Below are 23,567 nucleotides of genomic sequence, written 5' to 3' on the forward strand. Positions count from 1 at the left end.
ATACCAAAAAAAGAGGATAACCTTTTGCACATAAAGTGTTTTTTCCCCAGGGTGACCCTCACACTGAATATTTGCTGACTGTACAAAATATTGCAATAATTATTATTCAAACTGGCTGAAGGCAATACATGACTGTTCTTGTATAAAAGGTGAAGAAAATGTAGCCTATGAAGCGGAGCCCCAAGACAATTAGTAGGAGGGGACAGCCTGCTTTCTATACCTCTTTTTCCAAAAAGGTTATTTGCCTCAGCTTCTTTGAGAGACAGCAAACAAATAAAGAGATTAAGGAGACATACAGAAGGAAGGGCGTTTTCTTGAATATTTATTATTTGCTAAATGATTCTCCCCCTTTGGCCTATTTGCTCTAATTTATATGTATGACATATTTTTCTTCTATTTCTTTCTTTCATGCTTTCTTTAATTAAAACGTTAAAGCCCAAATCTTTTGGCTTTTAGCTGAGCCCTCTTTTGTGAAGCAAACATGATTTTTCATGCCAACAAGAGAAGCTGTAATTTCTTCGAACTTCCTAACTGTGGGATATATGGAAACTAGCCTTACAGTACATTCTGAAAGCAAGATTCTTCAGATGTTACGTTCCATTATGGGACATGATCCCAGGTAGCCACCTTGGATACTCAGTGTGGTGTAGAGGAATAGGGTTCAGCAGACCTGGGTTCGAATCCCTGCTTGGCCTTGGAAACACACTGGATGGTATAGAACTGATAACACAATTCCTTAAATATCTCTTTCCTTGAAAGCTCTATGAAGGTCATTATAAGCAAGTTCCCATTTAATGGGACATAACACATACACATACAACCACATATACTAGCCTGGGAACCTCTGGCTGTACAGATCATTGGACTTCATATTCCAGGAGCTTCAGCCAGCATACCTGATGTTGAGGGATTATGCAAAACAAATTTGTTGTAGTTACAGAAGTCCTACATCTGAAACTGGTAATATATTGCTATCATGATGATTAATAGTCATTGGTAGTTTTATCATCCATGACATATATTTTACAAGTGGTACATAGGACTTTTCTGGAAACAATCCTTTCTATAGTGGAGATGTTATATATATATATACTCATTTGCAAACTACAAGATATGAGAGCAAAGGAGAAAAGCTGCACACCAGATCAGGTGGGTTTTTCAGTTGATTCTACATTCAATGAGGTGAAACTGGATGCCTCAAGAAGTTGAGAACCTTCATTTTGGGATGTTTCTTTAACACAGACTCTGACTCTGCAATTTCTGATCAGGGTGGTTTTCGGACTCTTCTGTTTCTCCCACCACCACCACCTCAATTTCTGTACTGCGTAGCCTGAGAATGCTCATTTGTTTCTAAAATTTAGTGCCCCAATTAAGGTAGTGCCCACTTTGGGCTTCGGGTTTTGTCCAAAGACCACAGCACTTTTTTTCTTTGTCATTCGGGGTCTGTCCAGACTTTCCGTTTTGGATGCCGGATGGATTGGACTACATAGAGTCTGTTGAGGCGGGTGGGGGAGGAGTGATGTGCCATTTGGTGTGGTCCTCCTGTCTCAACAGCATACAAACTCTTGTAGCCCGATCAGCTATCAATTACACACTTTCCCTGATCCTCTGTGGGAGGGCTAGGGAAAATGAAAGTAGAGGAAGGAAGTGACTAATTAGCATGGCAAATCACATGTAGGTAAGTAAGAGACTAAAGGTGGCACCTCCCAAACTGGCATCAGGATTTGGGCAAGAGATTAATAATTTCCTGGGAGCAGCTCTTTTTGGAGAAGAGATAGAGATGGCCACTCCCAGCATTAATCCCTCCATCCTACAGAAAGATGGTGCCATGTTTTGGCCTGCTGGTTCCAGGATTGATTGGCAGTCAAGGAAACATCTGCCCTTTTCCACTGTCCCAGCAGATGGTTTTCATGCAAACTGCTTTATCTTATCCGAGATATTTTAGTTAATTCTTAGGAATAAATGGACAAACAAATTATTGGTTGTTGTGGGTTTTTTGGGCTCTTTGACTGTGTTCTGAAGGTTGTTCTTCCTAACATTTTCCCAGGCTCTGTGACAGGCATCTTCAGACGACAGGAGTAGCGCTCTCTGTTCTGGTGCAGTTTGTTTGGGAGTTGAGGATTTATAGCTGTGGGATCAGCTTTTGTCCTTTTCAGGAGATGGGTGATTGTGGTGATTAGTATGGTTTTGTTGTGGGTGTGTTGTTGTGATAAGGAGGAGAGATTATCTGTCACTGTGATTGATAGGTGTCATTAGCTGGTCTTTTGTGTGTAGTGATCACTGGTCCTTGTGGCTGGATAGAGTTCGTTGACCTTTTTCAGGCTGTATTTTCCAGTGCTGGGAGCCAAGCTTTGTTGAGTTTTAAACTTCCTTCTTTTTTGTTGAAGCACTGCTTATGTTTGTGGATTTCAATGGCTTCCCTGTGCAGTCTAACGTAATGATTGCTAGTGTTGTCCAGTATTTCATTATTTTGAAATAGAATTTCATGTCCAGCTTGTTTTAGGGCATGTTTAGCTACTGCCGATTTTCCCAGCTGTTTTAGTCCTCAGTGTCTCTCATGTTCTTTGATTCTGGTGTGGATGCTTCATTTTGCGCTTCCAATATATACCTGGCCACAACTGGAAGGTTCCCTCAGTGGTGAGGGGGTCCCTTCTGTCCTTTGCTGACCGTAACATTTATTGTATTTTTGTGGTGGGTTTGAATATTGTTTGTACGTTGTGTTTTTTTAAAAGTTTCCCCATGCGGTCCGTGACCACTTTGATGTATGGCAGAAATACTTTATTTCATTTTTGGAGTAGCCATTTGCCTGTAGGGCCCAATTCAGATGGTTGAGTTCGGTGCTGAGAAATTAAGCTTCACAGTTCTGATTTGCACAGTCTACCAGTGTTTTGTGTGTGTGGTGTGTGTGTGTGTGTGTGTGTGTGTGTGTGTGAGAGAGAGAGAGAGAGAGAGAGAGAGACAGACAGACAGACAGACAGACAGACAGAGAGAGCTGCAGTTGGACAACATCTGGAGGCCCACAGATTTCCCCCATTCCTGACCTCTACCAGCTGTACTGGCCAGGATTTCTGGGAGTAGTAGCCCAAGAATATCTGAGGACCCAAGGTTGGGAACCACTAATTTAGGAGAATGCAATCGAAAGTAAAGTCTTAAAATGATACAGGAGGGCTTATGTGGCCAGTCTACCCTTCTTGGAGTTCCACTTAAAATTACAACTATCAAATCAGTTGCTAAACGATATGTCTACACTTATGTAAATCCTGTTGAGTTAGTTGGTCTACTCAAGTTGAAAAATATACTGCCCAGTCATAGGGATAAAATAGGAAGTATTTCCTGGGAGAATCATAGAATCACTGTAGGGTTCAAAGGGACCTTGGAGGTCTTGTAGTACAACCCCAGGGCCAAGGCAGGTGACCTCATACCATCCCGGACAGATGGCTGTCCAATCTTTTCTTGAAAACCTCCAGTAATGAGGCAACCACAACATAGGGAAGCAAGCTGTTCCACTGTTTAAAGGTTCTCGCTGTCAGGAAATTCCTCCTTATTTCCAGGTTGGATCTCCCTCTGATGAGTTTCCACCCATTGGTTGTTGTCCTACCCTCAGGCGCAATGGAGGATTAATCAATGCCCTCTTCCTTGTGGCAATCCTTCAGATATTGAAAGACTGCTATCAGATCTCCCCTCAGTCTTCTCTTTATTAATACCTAGTTTGTTTAGTCATTCTTTATAGGATTTAGCCCCCAGTCCCCTTATCATCTTTGTTGCTCTTCTCTGCACCCCTTCCAGGGCCTCAGCATCTTTTTTTTATTATGGTGACCAAACTGGACCCAACATTCCAATTGCGGCCTCACCATCACAGTATAGAGTGGTACTATCACTTCCCATGATCGTGATGCTATCCCCCTGTTGATGCAGCCTAGGATTGTGTTAGCTTTCTTGGCAGCTGCAGCACACTGCTGACTCATCCCTATGTGGTAGTTCACCAGGACACCTAAATCCCTCTCACAGGTACCACTGTCGAGCCAGGTACCACTCATCCTGTACCTGTGCATCTAGTTTCTCCTTCCAAAGTGCAGGTCCTTACTTTTCCTGCCACTGACTGTATCTTATTGGATAGGGCTCAATGTTTCAAGTCTGTCTAGATCCTTCTGAATGTTGAGTCTATCTTCCAAAGTATTAGCAATTCCCCCCAGCTTTGTGTCATCAGCAAATCTGATGAGTGCTCCTTCAATCCCATCATCCAGGTCATTTATGAAGATGTTGAAGAGCACTGGGCCCAAGACAGAGCCTTGAGGGACCCCACTGCACACTTCCCACGTAGATGTGGTTCCATTGAGGACCACATGTTGAGTGCGGTTGGTCAGCCAGCTGCAAATCCATCTGGTAGTTGCACTGTCTATCCCACTGTTCAATTTTACGCAGAAGTAGGTTCTGGTCTACCTTATCAAATGCCTTACTGAAGTCTAAGTACACCATATCCACTGTGTTTCCTTGATCCACCAATTTAGACACTTTATCAAAGAAGGCAATAAGATTTGTTTGACATGACTTGTTCTTAACAAACCCATGCTGGCTTCTGGTAATCACCTTGTTATTTTCTAGGTGCTCATAAATCTGCTGCTTGATCATTTTTTCCAAGATTTTCCCAGGTATTGATGTCAAGCTGATTGGTCTGTAGTTTCCTGGATCCACTTCCCCCCCCCCTTTTCAAGATTAGAACTACATCAGCTCTGTTCCAGTCCTCTGGAAATTTGCTCATGCTCCCAGACCTTTCAAATAATTCATTCAGTGGTTCCGAGATCACACCTGCCAGTTCTTTTTGTACCCTAGCATGTAAACCATCTGGTCCAGGAGACTTGAACTCAGACAAAGCAGTTAAGTGTTCTTTTACCACTTCCTCGCCTATTTTGACCTGCTTCCTTCTCCTGTCACCCACAGTGCTGCTTTTGATAGGATGGACCAATTTTTCCTTTTGCGTAAATACAGATGCAAAAAAAAAAAAAAAAAAAAAGAATTATGCAGTTCCACTTTCTCCCTTCTTGTTGCCTTCTCCCATTAGTGGACCAACAATTTCCTTAACTTTCCTCTTGCTCCTTACATGTTGAAATAAACTTGTTTTGTTATTTTTGGCATTGTTGCAAGTCTTAGTTCATTCTGAGCCTTAGCCTTCCTGACTGCATCCTTGCAGATTTGAGCTATTCACTGTTATTCTTCTCTAGTTATGAGCCCCTTTTTCAGTTTTTTATACTTCTCCTTTCCCCCCCCCCTTACCTTGTCAGAGAGCTCTGCATGCATCCACACCGATCTTGTCAGACGTCTCTTGTTTTTCTTTCTCTGTGGTAATGTTTTGTTTTGGTCCTTTATTATCTCACCTTTCAGGGTTTCCCAAGCATCCTGAACTGTTTTTCCCTTTAGGATTTCCATCCATGGAATCCTTCCTATTACATCTCTTAGTTTGTTAAAGTCAGCTCTCTTAAAATCTAGAACATTAGTCTGACTTGGTACAGATACCCTTGCCTGCATGATGGTGAATTTTAATATGACATGGTCGTTTTCTCCTAAAGTTTGAACAATTTCCACTCCCTCAGCTATTTCCTCCGTATTAGTAAGTATTAAGTCCAGTACCTATTGTCGCAAAGCCAATTTCCTAAGAAACTGTTCTGCACGGGACAGAGAGGATTCTGAGTGAATGACTCCTTTTACCAGGCAAAACCAGGTCCAATAATTTTACCCTAGGGCAGTCCCTTCACTCATGCACCAAGTCTGATCCGATTTATTTGAGAACCAAGATATACACTTGAGTTCTAGGGAATCTAAATCTCCTAGTACCCAAGAATATTCTGGACCCCTGGTAGCGTTACCATCTGTGGCCTTCTAAAGAATAACAATTTAGGTAAACCAAATAACCAATTGCAGCATGTGTTCTATTCAAGAAGCCAAAATGCAGATATTAAGCATATTTTGTTTTATTAGAAAAATAAAGTTCTGATAGAATACAGTTATGCAAAGCAAGGCATATATATACAGTGGTGCCTCGCACAACGATGTTAATTGGTTCCAAAATATTCATCGCTGTGTGAAACATCGTTCTGCGAAACACCATTTCCCATAGAGATGCATTGAAAACCGGTTAATCCGTTCCAATTGGAACGGATTGCCATCGTTCAGTGAAAATCCCCATAGGAAACATCGTTGAGTGAAACAATGTTTCCTATATTGGAATGTATTGAAGCCGACTCAATACATTTCAATGGCATTCCGATGTCTCTTTTCCCTCATTTAAAAGTGCCTTAAACTGTTAGGAAACTGTTTTAAATGCTTGGCATCGATAGTCCAGCTTGTGAAAGGTATGCAAACTTAATTTGGTGTTGTTCTGAGTCTTCGTTCATTTTTGCTGATTTTTTTATTTTTCCTCATTGAAATGTATTGGACGGTCCGTCCAATACATTGCAATGGAGAAAACAAAAAATCAGCAAAAATGAACGAAGACTCAGAACAACACCAAATTAAGTTTGCATGCCTTTCACAAGCTGAACTATCGATGCCAAGCATTTAAAACAGTTTCCTAACAGTTTAAGACACTTTTAAATGAGGGGATAGGGACATCGTTATGTGAAAATCCCCCATAGGAAACATCGCTGTGTGAGGCAGAAACTTGATCAGAAAAAGACATCGTTATGTGAATTCATCGTTGTGTGAGGCACTCGTTGTGCGAGGCACCACTGTACACATTTCCATCTCATCCAGTTAAGTAAGAAACTGGACTCCTCTAAAAGAAACAAAAATAACAAACTTCTAACTAGTAAAATAGGGAAAGGCAAGCTCCCCTTCTATTTCAGTAAAAATCTACATCTTAAAATAATACTATAAATCCCATTGTCCATAGTCCAATAAAGAACATACCAAACTTCCGGAAAATCCAAGTTCCATCTGTCCCATAAGGAAAATCCTCAGCTAAAATCCATCAAACAGAAATAAGTCCTTTCTGTGTCTTTTCAATCGCATCCATCTTCCTTCTCTCTCTCTCTCCTTCTGCAACTTACTACCGCCTTCTTCTTCACAGCTAACAACCAATCAGGGGTGAGGAAAAAAGTAACTTGTCCCACCACAACTTCTCATGAGACTCAAGTTGTTATCATTGCAAATTCCTGGAATGTTATGTCTCTCCTCTCCCTATACCAGGCCACTGTTACTAGGTAACGAGATAACAGGTCAACCTAACCAAGCAATGCTGTGAAGAGAAACTGGCTTTTGGAATTTTCCACTTTCAAGCACACAGAGACCAAAATGGATTCTTTTAGGCTAACTTCATAACCACATATTCCACCAGTAAATAACTTTCTGGCTTTCATAACCAAATTCATCACACCTATGATCCTCTAGTTCCCTCTTCCACCTTTTGGATGATAAAGTTGTCAGCCAGGCATGTCAGGAAACTGCTGGATCTCCCACTTGCTGCAGAGTTGGTTCTTCAGTTGATATTGTTGTTGTTCTTTAGTCATTTAGTCGTGTCCGACTCTTCGTGACCCCATAGACCAGATTATGCCAGACCCTCCTGTCTTCTACTGCCTCCCGGAGTTGGGTCAAATTCATGTTAATAGCTTCAATGACAGTGTCCAACCACCTCATCCTCTGTCGTCCCCTTCTCCTCTTGCCTTCACACTTTCCCCAAATCAGGGTCTTTTCCAGGGAGTCTTCTCTTCTCATGAGATGGCCAAAGCATTAGAGCCTCAGCTTCAGGATCTGTCCTTCCAGTGAGCACTCAGGCTTGATTTCCTTTAGAATGGATAGGTTTGTTCTCCTTGCAGTCCAGGGGACTCTCAAGAGTCTCCTCCAGCACCACAGTTCAAATGCATCAATTCTTCGGCAGTCTGCCTTCTTTATGGTCCAGCTCTCACTTCCATACATCACAACTGGAAGAACCACAGCTTTGACTATGCGGACCTTTGTCGGCAAGGTGATGTCTCTGCTTTTTAAGATGCTGTCTTGGTTTCTCATCTCTTTCCTCCCAAGAAGCAGGCGTCTTTTGATTTTGTGGCTGCTGACTCCATCTGCAGTGATCATGAAGCCCAAGAAAGTAAAATCTGTCACTGCCTCCATATCTTCCCCTTCTGTTTTTCAGGAGGTGATGGGGCCAGTGGCCATGATCTTAATTTTTTGATGTTGAGCTTCAGGCCATTTTTGGCGCTCTCCCCTTTTACCCTCATTAAGAGGTTCTTTAATTCCTCTTCACTTTCTGCCATCAGAGTGGTATCATCAACATATCAGAGGCTGTTGATATTTCTTCCAGCAATCTTAATACCGGTTTGGGATTCCTCCAATCCGGCCTTCCGTATGATGTATTCTGCATATAAGTTAAATAAGCAGGGAGACAATATACAGCCTTGTCGTACTCCTTTCCCAATTTTGAACCAATCAGTTGTTCCGTATCTAGTTCTAACTGTTGCTTCCTGTCCCCTATATAGGTTTCTCAGGAGATAGATAAGGTGGTCAGACACTCCCATTTCTTTAAGAACACGCCATAGTTTGTTGTGGTCCACACAGTCAAAGGCTTTTGAGTAGTCAATGAAGTAGAAGTAGATGTTTTTCTGGAACTCTCTGGCTTTCTCCTGAATCCAGCACATGTTAGCAATTTGGTCTCAAGTTCCTCTGCCCCTTTGAAATCCAGCTTGAACTTCTGGGAGTTCTCGGTCCACATACTGCTGAAGCCTGCCTTGTAGGATTTTGAGCATAACCTTGCTAGCGTGTGAAATGAGTCATTTTGTATTCCCTCATTTAATATTGATTATGTCTATTCGCCCTGTGTTCCCTTTCCCCTTCTGTTTTATTTCGCTGTTTACTTTGTTTTATGCTGATAAAGGTTTACCGTACCATACTGTGTCAGTTCTAGAAAGTGTTGTAAGTCTTCATAGAAATGGTCAATTTCAGCCTCTTGAGCATCGGTGGTTGGTGCATAAACTTGGATTGTGATGTCGAAATGTCTGCCTTGGATTCGTATTGAAATCATTCTATCATTTTTGGGATTGTAACCCCTCTACAGCTTTTCCCATTCTTTTTTTGACTATGAGGGTTACTCATATGTACAGTATATATTTACTCATATATACTGTACAGTTGATATCCGGGTAAAGTCACCTATTACTACAGTGGTGTGTTTCCTACACATCTCAGCTAATTGATTTGCAAAATGTTCATCTATTTCCTCTGTTTGGTTAGGTGGCCTGTAAGTACATGCCTACAGCTATGCCATTTGTTTTCTCCCTAATATTCACCCAAGGAGCTTCAGGAATGCTTTCATCCTTGGTCTCCTGTATTACAGTACAGGAGTATTAATTCTTTACATACAGTGCAACTCCTCCTCCTCTTTTGTTGGATATTGTCCTCCTTCCTGTTAGAGATCATCATGTGTTCTGACCAATTATCTTCAATGAGCTAAATTAAGTACAGAGTCAAAACACTGAGTTAACTTGTAATAACTTTATAAAAGGTTTATTAACAACAAGCTTTAGTATTAGCAAAATATAGCATGTGAGTGAAAAACAAAGAAGGCATTTGTCTTACATATTCTAGACAAGTTTCTTTAGCTTTGAATAACATTTCTAAACTGGGTAAACCACCCCATAAAGCTGGATGGCATGGATGCAAGTGTGGATGGAGAGAGAGCAATCAGATAGCATGCGCTCAGGCAATCTCCATCTTGGAAAAGGCCCTCTTCAATGAAGAAGGCACACAAGAGAGAGGAGGGGCAGGAAATGACCAATGCACAATAGTGCCCCAATAGCAGGGTAGAACTGAGTAACTGGCAGAATCACCCACTGTATACTGGGACAGAATTGATCTGCATACTCCAACACTTCCCTCTGCAGATTTAATTTAGAGCCCTTTAGATGAGTTGAGTGAGATGTCTACCAAAAACGTTCTTCCCAGTCTTTGTGGGGTGCAGCCCATCTCTTGCCATGAGTCCTTCATGTAGGTAGCGTAGCCCAAGGTCCCAGAAATTCAAAGTTTTCTTGACTGCACCATCCCTTAAGGCAGCAGTTTACCTCTGCAATCCTCCATTCTTTTGTTGGATGTTGACCGTCTGTCGGAAACAGAGATGAAAATACCACCTGACCTCCCAGTTCTTTTGCCTTCCTGCCCAGTTGCTCATAGTCCCTTGATGTGTTTTTAGGCTCTTCTTTGTTGGTCCCAACATAAAAGAGAAGGAGGGGATAATAATCACCGGGCTTATTAATCTGGGTAAGCCTCCCTGTCACGTCTTTAATATTTGCCCCTGGGAGACAACATACTTCCATTGAAATCTTCTCTGGTCTGCAAATTGCTGATTCTGTTCTAAGGTGAGTAACCAATTACCACCACAGCATCTAAATCCAGGGGGTTTGTAAGGACATTTAAGTTTCATTACACACAGCACTATATGGAAAGGATTGTCAATGATACGGAAGATAATCCCGATAGAAAGAAATGCTCTGTATCTTTGTTTCCTTGTGTGTGTCTGTGAATCAACTGTTTATGCTTTGTTTTTGTTTTTTGGGAGCATACAAATTATACAGTACATGGATTTTGAACTACATGGGAGTGTGGGGGGGGGGGGTCTGGTGCCCCTAACCCCAGCATTGTTGAAGGGAGAAGTGTACTTATCTACCCAGTTGTTCTAAAACTTTGTGCTGATTTGTTCAGGGTGCCACATTGTTTTCATGCTTTTGATTCACAATCATTATCTTATGGATTTGTATAACAAAATGCTAGTATTGCCCTTCATTTTTTATAAGGAAGAGCAGGTTTAATAAATTATATATTAACAAACGAATGTAATAACTCATCTTATGAATTTTGAGACGGTCCAGAAAGGCTGCCTAAGAGAACAGATTTTAGTATGTGAGCAGCATAGGGCGGTGCCATCAGACAGAAAGGACACAACCAAAAAGAAACAAACTTTTATTAAGTATTCAGCGGCCTGTGATAAAAGAGTTCATCGTTACGAACACTTTAGTTCCACAATTACTTCTTCCTAATAATATAAAAATGACAAAATCCTTTGCACCTCTTTTATTCAAATTTCTATTTGTCCTTTCCTATATATATTGTTGTTGTTGTTGTTGTTGTTGTTGAGTCATTTAGTTGTGTCCAACTCTTCGTGACCCAAGGAACCAGGACACGCCAGGCCCTCCTGTCTTCCACTGCCTCCCAGAGTTGGGTCAAATATACTGATTTGTTTTGGTTGTGGTTGTTGTTTTGGGCTTTTTTTCTGAAATAATTTGGGTATTTTGAGGTATATATATAAAACAGCTGCATTTGTTTAGCAACAATGAGCTCCTCTTCCTCTCACGTCTTTATCTTATTGGCTGTCTTATTTGAATGTCTAAATATGTGAAGAACAAAAACTAGGAAAAGAAACTAGGCAAAGCTGGGAAACGTAACTTACAGATTGAGAACCATCTACTGCATCTTATTTACTCAAAATAAGGTTGAGTGCTCATTCTTTAATGTTTGTGTACATCCGCTTCATGCATCAGTTACTCAGTGCTGTGTGTCTGTGTGAATGTTCCTTTCTCTGTGAAATTAACAGGACAGATCCAGAAAGGGTGAAAATTTGTTCAGTTTGTTCTTCTAATAAGAATATACCAAAATTTAAAACATTTCATGGGAAGAACTTAAATACTTAAAAAGAAAGAAAATGTGGGAAAAACTGGGATATTCATTCATTCAGGCAGAACACTTTGAATTTTTAGCTCTTAAATATCTATACAGATTGAATTCTTGTGTACTCAGCCTTTTTGGTATTGAATTAATATGGCTACCTCTTCCTCTGATAGACTCTTCATGAACTAGGACAAAGACTTTGAAAACCACAGTGCACCAGTGTGAAACTGAGTCTTGGAAAGATTTACCTCAGAGGAACACCAGTATTCATGGACACAAGAGTTGCTTCAAGTGTTGGGGGGGGGGAGAGGTTCCCACATTATGACCAAAGGTCACACACACAATTTCCTGATATAATAATTAGTACTGGATATGTTCAAACCCCTGCTTTGGCAGAAATTGTGCTGATGGACTATGGGCAAAATTCCCATTTTCTGATGAAGAGAAATGCAATAAAACTCAAGGTTGGTGAATACCCACAGAACATAACATTGCATACAGAATTCACCTTTCTTAACATATATCTTCTTATAATAGTTAAGGCACTTCAAGCAATATGGGAGCTGAACAATCAGTAGTGTTGCTGAAAATCTTGAGCTAGAGGGGCTATTGAATAACACTTTACAGTAATTTAAAGGAAAACTACACCTTCAGATCCACTTGTACTTCCCCAAGAATAGGAACATGAGCATAAATGGTGAGAAGTAGGAACACTTGCACAAGGACATGTCCATAGAGAAATGGTGCCATATTCTATTTTGTGGTTTGATATAAAAATCCAAACTATCTGGGTCCACTATCTGAGTTGGACTGCCTGGAAATATGGGTCAGAATTTCAGATTGTGTTTTGTTTTCTATCATAAGCCCTCATAATGTATAACTTGCAAGTAACATGAGTGACATGTTACTTAGACACGAGCAACTGAGACACTTAATTTAGCTGCAGGCATCAACCCCTTCACCTTAAATTATTTCAAATAACCCACGTGAAGGACAGATTAATAATTGCCACTATCTCCAGGTGAGGGAGCGGTTAAAATCATGAAGACAGAATCACTGTGTACTGTATCCCTGGCCCTGGAAATCTTTATTTTCACTTTTACCTTTAGAAACTATGTTCTCTCCGAAAACTAAACAATTTGTTTATATGATTGGGTGGGGACAATCTGCAATCAACAAACTCCAGGACTATCTAATGGATCACAAAACATTGGGAAGATTACGTGCATAGGGAATGATACTCAGGAGCGTACGTCTCAGTAAGTTTTAGTTCGTAAGCTGCCTTGCAAATGCACAATCATAATGGAAATAAATAAATAAAAGAACAACTATGTAGGCATGTACTTGTGTTCAAAATCAGCCATAGCAGCTACACAACACTTTTAGAGTGTCCAAGGTACTTTATATGTGATCTGAGAGGCTCTCTGGTGAAGCCATTGAGTTTGAGTAAAAGACTTTGAAACTTGAGTTCAAATACATTTCTCTCAATCTGAGCTACCTCACAAGATTGTTGTGGTGTTAAGATGGGGATGAAGGGAATACACCTGTATTTGCTATCCTGAGTTCCTAGGAAGACGAAGAAAGGTAGTAGAATTTTTTCTCCTAAAAATCTATAATAGGTAGGTTAGTATTCCCATCACATTACATGGGTCAGAACAAAGGCCGAGAAGCCATTTTGACCAAAAACATCCCATATGATCTCCTGACTATCTTCTAACTAGTCTAATGCAAAGAAATAAGAAATTATGGTTCTTAATCATCTTGCAATCACTTCAAGTGAGCTGCTGTACCAACTTAATAGCCAGATTTTATCCATTTGCAGAGTGAGAGTTGTGATTTCTTGTCCCATTGCATGTATTTACTGGCTGAGCAATACTATGATTGCTTCATTCTTGCTAATCTGTGCTTTTGTGAAGGGCTGTTGTGCTTCCTTTTCAGCTGCTTAAATTTTAAGACTGAAATCTTTTATTTGTTTGCTTGAGAACTCATCGGAATTAACTTCTGAGCAGACACACATAGGACTGAGTTGTAGGTGAATTAACCCTGTCTGTGTTTTTTTTAGTTCCATGGCACTTCACTCCAGTGTTAATATTTTTCTATTTGAATCCATTTGTATTATTCTTATTGCCAGATGTGAAATATATTTCATACATGGGATTTGTGCATGAAAATATTATGGTAATATACATTCATTAGAGAGTATCTACTCTAGCAATTCGATCCCATTATAAGTGTCAGGCTCCATCCTTAGGAACTATGGGATCTGTCATCTGGTGAAGTACTTAAGATTTCTCTATGGGTACTAAGGAAATTCTCCTCTGTATTACATTTAAACAGAAATATACTGTACAAATACAACAATAAAAATTACAAGTCTCCAAAATAACATACACATTAAGAGCATCAGAGGGTATTATCAAATTATGGAAATTCTCCTCTGTTACCAAAACTTCTTAGCAGACAATTCTCCCAAACTACCCATCAACAGATACAGATCTATAGGATGCACAGAATGGAGCCATGGCCAATTTAAAGTTCGATCTACCTGCTATAAATGTATGCAGCAGATATGTTTGATCACACATTTAGTCTTTAAAGCATGCTTAAATGTACATTTTCTTTGTTTCTATTAATAAATTAAGTTACCTACTGATATGATTGCTCTAATTTGGGGTGGAAAGCCACTGAAGATACAAGGTATCAGCTTAGCTCATGTTTCTGTAAGATAAAATTCTGCTCAGTTATTATATGGTAGTTGTATTGTGTGGGCACAGAAAAGCTATAGAAACACAGCAACCCCATACTTGGTTTTTTTTGTGTCTTAATTTTGCCCCTCAAGCATTTGCTGGTCTTGAACCAACACACCTTTAACATTACCACTGATAAAATCTGATGCCCAAGAGGGCAATGCTAATGAAATGTTTTTAATTTCTAAATGTTAATTATATTTGACCTGCTGTTTTTAATGCTGTTCATCTTAAGTACTTTTCATTTCTAGTTGCATGTATTTTTAACCTCATCATTCTTGTAATAGCTGCATAGTCCCAGGGTGCCCCCAGAAGAAGGGAATGGCGAACCACTTCTATGTATTCTCTACCTAGAGTACACAGAATTCGAGATAGCGAATGGAAAGTGTCTACCATGGAAACTGTCCCCATAAATCAGAATTGACTTCACAGCATACAATTATATTCTCTTTAGAATATAAATACAATTATATTGCATAAATACAACTATATTGTATTTTAAAAGTCTTTATTTATGACTGTACTGAAGAATAACTTTTTTTTACTACAGGAATTCTGTATTACAAGAAAGTACATCATAAAACAATATAATTAAAACCTTGTAATCATCATAGTATGGGCACCAAAAAGGCTGTCATATCTTTAGGTAAAGTTGAAGAATTGACAAAACTACTCATTCATGTGTTATAAGCTTACTAAAGGTTTATAAAGTGATTTAACCTTAATGCAGTTGAAAATGATTCTTGAAACAAATCAATATAAGACATTCTGAGTAGATAAAAACATTTATCAAAAAGCTCTCTTTACTTATCACTGTATGGTTATAACCACTTGACAGGTTTGTTGTTTTGAGTTAATGCAGATGTACAAACTAGGTAAATTTTGTAACTGGAGTATAGCTTGGTTATTAGTCTAGCAAGCACAGTAAATATTTTACCATGCACAGTGTATGCAGACGTGTTGTAAAATAGTAATCTCTGTTCACCTTTGATAGCAAATAAATGTAGGATTAGGATTTATTCCCACCCACCTACAACCAAACTCTCTAGAATAAGTCAGTCATAGCTACTTGTATCAACTATTTCAGGGCGGGGGCTAGAAATGTGTCTGGATGAAAAACTCTGTCTGTGATATTTGATCCATATAGGCAGATTACTTATGCAAATCATCACTCTGTTCTGTGGTTGTCAAGTGCTAAATTGGTGTATTAAATTCTTCCATCAATATATTCCAACAGACAGTGGTGCAGTTCTTATAACACCTTTCATTTCAAATTTCCAGGGAAGTTGATAGGCGATGTACACTCAAAACATGCAACTACTTTTCAAAGAGGATGAACCACGAAATAGTTACAACCAGATATGGTCTTTGCTCTCATTTTGAATATTGAGATATTCACATACTTTGAATACCTACTAGGGTTGCTATACATTGGATGCGACTTGATGGCACATAATATATAACAAAGAAATGTTTATTTATTACTGGGTCCCGCAAACAATACGTAGAGTCAATTAACCAACTATGGATCAATTCTCACATTAAAGGAAATGTATATTTCCTGCTATTACAATATTTCCTTCCAGGCATTTTTTTTTCAAAAGCATAATCAGCCTTCCAAACAAAGCCTATGTTTGTCTTGTGATGTCCAATCAGAAAACAAAAGCAAGATAACTTGCAAAATTCAGAGTGAGTGAAGCTACTGTATCTGTAGGACAGTAAGACTTTCACTTCAGGGAAATCAGCTTCTAATGATGTCCTAACTGTATCATCTTGTTTGGTCCTGACTCTGTGGTGTTTTTTTTTTTTTTAACTCTGAAGTAACCGCAAGGGGGGGTTTTTTGCCTCTACTTTTCCAAAAACACACATGTAGGTGGTCTAATCAAGCTTATGTACTCGTAATTAATTACAGCAATATACACTAAAGAGAGATCTGTTATATATGTAGGTGGTGGAGGTATCTTTCTTACAGCCTGTAGAATGAATATTTTCCTTTCCTTGCCAATGAAACAGTTTTATTATTTATTTTATTTAAAATATTTTGATGTCACCTTTCTCCTTAACAGGACTCAATGTTTTGCAGATCCATGGTGTGCATATGCTCCAAGGACCATGTAAAACCCATGAGCACCAATTTACTATCTCAAGTATCACAAGTGAGTGTTCAGGGTGCTTCACATGAGATGTAAACAGCTGGAGTTCACAGCACATTTTGGCAAGAATAAGTCTCATATGTCATGGTGCAGCCAGTCTTTCTGGTGCTGTACTGGTCACAGGCTCAGCTGGGGGAAAAAAGGAGAAAAAATGGAGGAAAAAAATACCCAATGCAGGAAACAGTAGAAATGCTTCTGTAATGTACCGTGTGCCAGAGTCATCCAGTGTCATACCTTGTACCTGCCTTGTGGTATGCTTGGCAAAAGAAAACCACTGCCTTAAGACACTGTGTAATTTAATCCTGAGATGGCCAAGACATTGTATACCCAAATTAATTGGTTGTGACAAGCTACTGGAAATCAAGAACAAGAAAGCATAAAACAGATGAAGTGGAAAAGCTGGAGTATTTTAGCTATGTCACAAAGAAACAGTAAGTGCAGGAAGGAATATAATTTATAAACATTAGAGACTTGTTTGGATGCAATACAGCGCCATATTTTTTACAACTGTCACAACCCAAATAGCCCCAATGACATCCAGCCTCCAAAGGGAGAGAAGGAAGAACTGATTCTAGAATGAAGGTTCTCATGAAATGTAAAATGTTTATATAGCACGATTTTCAACTGAGTTATTTCACAGTCGATCTATGAATCATCAAGTGGTGAGTCATCTAACGATGAGCAATCAGGTGATGTTACATGCATGTGGAAACTGGCCCTTATAGTACGTCTATAGAACAGATGCTAACACTGGAATGCAATGCCTGGATCACTGAAAGCTTAGAGGCAAAGTCACACCCAAAAGGGAAAAGGGAAACTTTAGTCCAGTTTCAAAGGTACATACATCACGAACACGCTAAGGCTGATGTTTGTCAATCATGGGAGGGAAAGGTCTTTCTGTACCAGCACCTTTTTGAATTGGGCCATAATATTAGAAGGATTTCTGAAAATAATTATTCTCTGAAATCAGAAAAGCACAACATTTTTTCCTAATCCAAAAGTGGCCAGTGTGCAAATGTTTCTGTATGTGTAGCCAGACCACTGTTTACGACAGGAATGCGATGAATTATTCAAAATAAATTCTAGAGAAATTACTTTTAAAATGGGGGGGGGGAGCAGCACACACACCTATTTCCAGCATTTAGACACAAGCCATAAAATGAGTAGAACAAAAATGAAGTTTTGGTAGCATTGGTGACCCAACTTATAAACGTTTTTCCTAATTAAAAAAAGAAGTTTGGCTCTATTGTTCTGCTTAGATGCATATAAAACAAAAAGAGGACAATCCGACTAATGTGAAAAAGAAAAACTAAGGAATCTAAGGAAAACTTCTGTAAAATTGCTTCTCTCTGAAAAAAATAAAAAATACCAAAACAGAGATATACAAAAATAAAAATTTCTCTCTGATCTCAAAAATATTCTAATCAGATGTTGTCTGCACACAATACAGATGAGCCAATGCTCTTAAAAGTTTAATTAATGTAAATTATTTGGAAGGCCTTCTTGTTTTGCTCCCCCCCCTCCCCCGAAGACTGTTTACTGAACTAGTTGTCTGAAATGAAAGTACATCTATTTTTCAGAGTCAGAGGTTTTTGTCTTTGAAAGTATGGCTCCTTACTTCAATCCTGATTACAATGAGTTAAAATGTATGCTCATAAGAATCATAAGGTTTTCATTTTTATCGTTGTTATAAAACAAAACAGAAGGATTTTTGCCTTTTGCAGGTTGGATTGCTAGTTTTCTACAGGTGAATGAATCATATGTCTTGAACAGGAAAAAAGAGAGGACAGTATATATTACAATGCTATTATAGCAGGTGACAAGTTTTTAAAAATTAAGAGCAACCCCTCGCTAAAATTCTTATTTTTAACCCCCCCAAAAAATAAATAGGGTCTAAAGGTTTGGCTGGTTTATGTATCATACATAACAAACCGTTATAAAACAAATTTAAGAAAATATGACCCACCTAAGCTGTTTAAAGTGAAATCACTTGAATCATTATTTTCTAACATATCTAGGTTCTCTTATACTGTATTAGTGTTGCTTTTAATACATTAGATGGCTTCAGTTTAGGCTACAATCCTAGACCCACTTTAAATCAATTGGCAAATCATTTTGGGCAAATGTATATGGAACTATTGTATAAACAGTCGTTGTACTAAGATAATTTGATTATACTAATAAACTAGAGAATCTGTGGGTAATTGTGCATAATAGAAACAAGAAGATAGATAGTAGTAGTAGTAATAAATTCATTATTTTAAAAAAATACACTACTGTATTTTATGTGCAAATGCCTCACTTTCATGTTCGTGCTCTGATGCAGTCCAATCAAAACAAGCTGCCTCATCTTAGCTCACAACTAGCCTTAAGAGGTAGTAAGTAATGATCAGAAAAGGTGGGGAGAAAAAGAAAGGCTGAATAAGTCAGTATGATAAGAAAGAAGAAATCAGTTAAGATAAGGGTGAGGAAAGAAAGGAAAAGCTCATCACCCGAGAAATGACATTTTTACCTCTAGTTGAGTACAGAAGCAGACCCACATGTCTGCCATTTCTAGAGAACTTGAAACTGTGCTTACTCTTTTGTGATTTTTTGCAGGTTCCACTTTAGTTAAGTGTGTATAGATTTCAATGCTGCTTTACATGGGTATCCACGCTTTGTGTGTGCAATATGTTTCACGATATTTTTTCCTGTTAAGAGTTCTAAAATGTTCAATTCCAATGTTCCCCTTTATTACTGCTAAATATTGGGAGAGTTTCGGTGTTGAAATATCCACACCACCAGTGAATTCCACAGAATCAGTAACTGAGAAAGTACCAGAACCAAATGATGAAATGAATATGATGTTGAAAAAATAAAATAAAATAAATATGGAGCTGCAGTCTACTGCTGAGGTCAATAACCTTAAGAACAATTCCAACACAAATGTACAAGGCCAAGGGCCAGCCTGAGAGGTGCACAGTAAAAAGTGGCACTCATGCACTCACTTCAAGGTGGATCATACCTAAAACCTGCTGAGTTATTGCAACCCTTTCAATAAATGGCCAAATAGTTACTTGTTTGTTTGTTTCTTCATAAATAGCTGTTTGTTGCTCTTTCATGAGACCTGGAACTGCCACTCAGTGTGATCAGTCTGCCTCAAGGCAGACCCAACTCTAATAAAATGTGTCTGAGGCATCCCATATCAGTATCTATTCAGTTGAGAGCACAATTGGAGACTAAACAGAAACAAGACTGGCACAGTCAAAATAAGACGTTCTGCTGAATGAAATAAAATCTCGGTCCAGTAATGCTGTCTTCAGTGAAATCAAAATCACCTTGCTGTTTCCATCCCTATGGAGCTGTGAAAGAATGTGAAACATTGTTTTAATTTTGGTGTGTGTTTTATCAATAGCATTTTCATCTCACTGTTCAGACTTATGTTCAATTCCATTCACAAAAATAGGTGTTTTGTAAGCACAAAGCTGGCTGGATTGCTCAGTGACTTAGGGAGTTCCATTCCCACTGTGGAAAAGAGCTAGCTACACAATCCCAGGTCACCCCCAGAAGAAGGGAATAGTAAACACATCTAAGTCCTCATTACCTAGGAAACTCTGGAAGCGTCGTCATTAAGTTGGAATCAACAGCATGCAATTACTATTCTTGTAATCATGGAACAGGGAACTATTTTGGCATAATCATTTATCAAGGAATCAAACTGAACTCTGGGCAAACAAGGAAAGCACTGATAATTCATGTCATCCTTAGATAGGAAAGGCAGTGACTAGGCTCTCCTAGCAATCGTGGATAATAGCAGTAAGGGTTTTAGGAGCAATCACAGGAATCAGACACAAAAGTTTGGAAAGAAACTTCTAAAAGCAAATCCAACGTTAAATGGTGTACAGTGGTGTCTCACTTAGCGATGTTAATCCATTCTGGAAAAAACATCACTAAGTGATTTCATCGCTAAGCAATATGAAAAAGCCCATAGGAATGTATTAAAACGTGTTTAATACGTTCCTATGGGCTAAAAACTTACCTTAAAGCAAAATTCCTCCATAGTGGCGACCATTTTGGGTGCCTCTCAAGCGAGGCAAAACAGCGGTGGCCATTTTGTTTTTGCGGCGGCCATTTTGGAAGCGCCGATCAGCTGTTTAAAAAAGTTCCCTTTGCCACGATCGCTTCCCTGCGATCATCGCAAAGCAAATTTTAGCCATAGGGACCATCTCTAAGCGATCGCTCCAGCGATAGCCAAAAGTCCATCACAAAGCGATTTCATCGCTTATCGGAGCGATCGCTAAGCGAGGCACCACTGTATATTATAAATAACGTATATTCAATTAATAAGAAGGATCCTCATTTATACAAATGCACGGTATGATATTATGTGTGTTCTCTGAGAAACAATTCACTGCACTCAAGCATCTTGTTTGGAAATTTTTCATAGCAGTTTCAGTACTAAAAATGAATTTTAACAGATTGACTTGAAGCCTTAAATTTTCTTGCTTTGTCTTGCATGTGTGAACACTGTACACACTTATAATGGATTGCCTGTTTATTCTAATACAAATAAGTGTAGTATTATTGCAATGGAAATTGCTCGGCATAAATTTGGGCGCTTGTAATTAGGTGATTATCAAATCAACTACTTATGCATTTGGACCCAGTCTGAACTGCTGAAGGCCAGAAAGTTTTGATTCAAAGCTATATTTTAGGAAGACAATTGTGATTACAGCAGAATATGTCTGCTAAATGAAGTGAGAATATCAAAACTGATAAGGCCAGGGTTTTGTTTTGGCTGGGACACTGAATTAAATGACCATTGACATTTCTTCTGAGTAGACCAAGACTGCAGCACCAGTCATGCATGTGGCTGCCAAAATCCATGGCACTAAGCACCAGGGATGGGGACTCGAGTCGCGAGACACGCTGTCAAGTCAGACTTATCGTGTCAGGAACTCAACTCAGACTTGACAGGGGTGGTGGTTCAATGACTCGGACTCAACTTGCAACTTGGAACCCACCCATGTCCTCCCTTTTTTCTGGGAGGAAAAAGCTTTTTTTAAATAGGGACTCAGGACTTGGGATTTGATACCAAAAACTTGGACTTGAGACTCGGTGCCAAAGACCTGACAACATCCATGCTAAGCACTGAGGGCAACAACAGCATGTAAAGATAAATATCATGGGTCATGTAACGATTCTGTCTCTCTAAAGAGACAATGATCGTCACGGAGTCCCTCTGGGCACAAAACTACCACCTTTTCCTGAGGTAGGTCCTTTAGTCCAGGGGTCCCCAACCCCCGGTCCGCAGCCCAGTGCCAGCTTGTGGGCTTCCTTGTAGTGGGTCGCAGACCTGGATCTCCGCCCCCCTGCACGCACACATGGTGGGCATGTCATGCTTGCGGGTGGGTGTGTCCCACTTGTGGGTGGGCATGTTGTACCCGCAAGCACAAGGCACCCACCTGCAAGCGTGACACATACCTCTGCAAGCACAACACTCCCACCCACGAGCATGACACTCTCACCCACAAGCGTGGGGGTGCCCCTGCCCTCCAGCGCACGGAGCCCGCATCCCCCAACCAGTCTGCGTTCCAAAAACGGTTGGTGACCACTGCTTTAGCCCTCAGATGTCCGTAGTAAGCCCCATAGACAAGCCTGAACCTTAAAAGTAACCTTGATTGCTTCCAAAGCAATAAAACATAGGATATGTGCTTCCTTAGAATATACACCAGCCTTGTAAAGTAGGACAGTAGGAGACCTTTATTTACAATGGCCACTATTAACCTTCTTTCATCTACACTGGATTTAGTTATAGTCCTTCTGTATCAAGAGACTACTCCTCTGTTGAATAATTATATTTGTTTCATTAAGAAAATAAAGTAGATTAATTAGCATACAGTTGTAGCTTTAAAGCATAAGCACTGAGCATATCCATCTGTTACAATGTTTAAATAAATTTAGAATTTCTAATTAAAATAAAAACAGCTAGGTAACCATTTTTACTCTATGTCCCTATACATTGGCATCTAGAAGTTGGGCTGTTTCCCCCCTTCTTCTTGAAAAGAAAAACAAGCCTCTGTGTCTTACATTCTACAGCATTCACTGAACCTTCTTTTCACATAGACAAATCCTCTCATTTTACATATCTTTAGGACCTCTTTCCTAATCAGGCAGCAGGTATATATTGAATATAAATGCTTATAGAAACTGCAGTTGCTAATAACATGATAAAAGGATGTTTTCCCAGTGAAATGCAGTAAGAATAGCTCTTCTGAAAGAAATGATCTAGAAACAAAGAAAATCTTTGTTTTAGAAACAGTATTTTAACTAAGCACATTTAAATGATGAATATATTAATGCTTATATAATTAACCAATTAGCCTTTACTCAATCAGGTTGAAGCCCTAATGAGAATTCAAGCATGTGCACCATGAATCTTTAACAATAGACTAAATAACTTATCAAGCTTTCTCCTTCCCTGTTGTCCCATCTAACTTTGATTATTATGACTGCTCTGGCCAGAAACTCTACCCCTTTATCTGCTGAACACACCATTAGCACTTCATGAATGTGAAACAAAACCTTACACCAAATAAAACTTTATAGGTGAAAATAAATTAAAAATAAAGAGTAAAAAAGACAAAAATGTGGTAGCACTTTAAAGACTAACTTTTATATTTTTTTAATGGGAGCTTTTGTGGACAAGTCCACTTCATCAGACAAAAGAAAAGGAGATTGTTGTTGTTTAGTCGTTAGGTTGTGTCCGACTCTTCGTGACTGAGCCTGCCGGGCCCGCCTGCCTTCCACTGCCTCCCGAAGTTGGGTCAAATTCATGTTGGTCGCTTCGGTGACACTATCCAACCATCTCATCCTCTGTCGTCGCCTTTTCCTCTTGCCTTCATACTTTCCCAACATCAGGGTCTTTTCCAGGAAGTCATCTCTTCTCATGAGATGGCCAAAGTATTGGAGCCTCACCTTCAGGAACTGTCCTTCCAGTGAGCACTCAGGCTTGATTTCGTTTAGAATAGATAGGGTTCTCTGT

The 23,567-nt window shown here is 39.4% G+C and overlaps 1 protein-coding gene across 1 annotated transcript in view; it reads right to left on the reverse strand.

The window, feature by feature from the left end:
* MTAP (methylthioadenosine phosphorylase) overlaps positions 1 to 21,660 on the reverse strand; it is a 173,368-nt gene extending 151,708 nt beyond the window's left edge. Inside the window, exon 1 of the mRNA XM_072992053.2 lies at positions 6,904 to 21,660. Coding sequence (XP_072848154.1) covers positions 6,904 to 6,939 — 36 coding nt within the window. The 5' untranslated portion in view covers positions 6,940 to 21,660. The remainder of the gene's footprint in view (positions 1 to 6,903) is intronic.
* Positions 21,661 to 23,567: the final 1,907 nt, after the last annotated feature.

The sequence above is a fragment of the Pogona vitticeps genome, chromosome 2 (genome assembly GCF_051106095.1).
Source record: "Pogona vitticeps strain Pit_001003342236 chromosome 2, PviZW2.1, whole genome shotgun sequence".
In the NCBI taxonomy this organism is placed as follows: domain Eukaryota; kingdom Metazoa; phylum Chordata; class Lepidosauria; order Squamata; family Agamidae; genus Pogona; species Pogona vitticeps.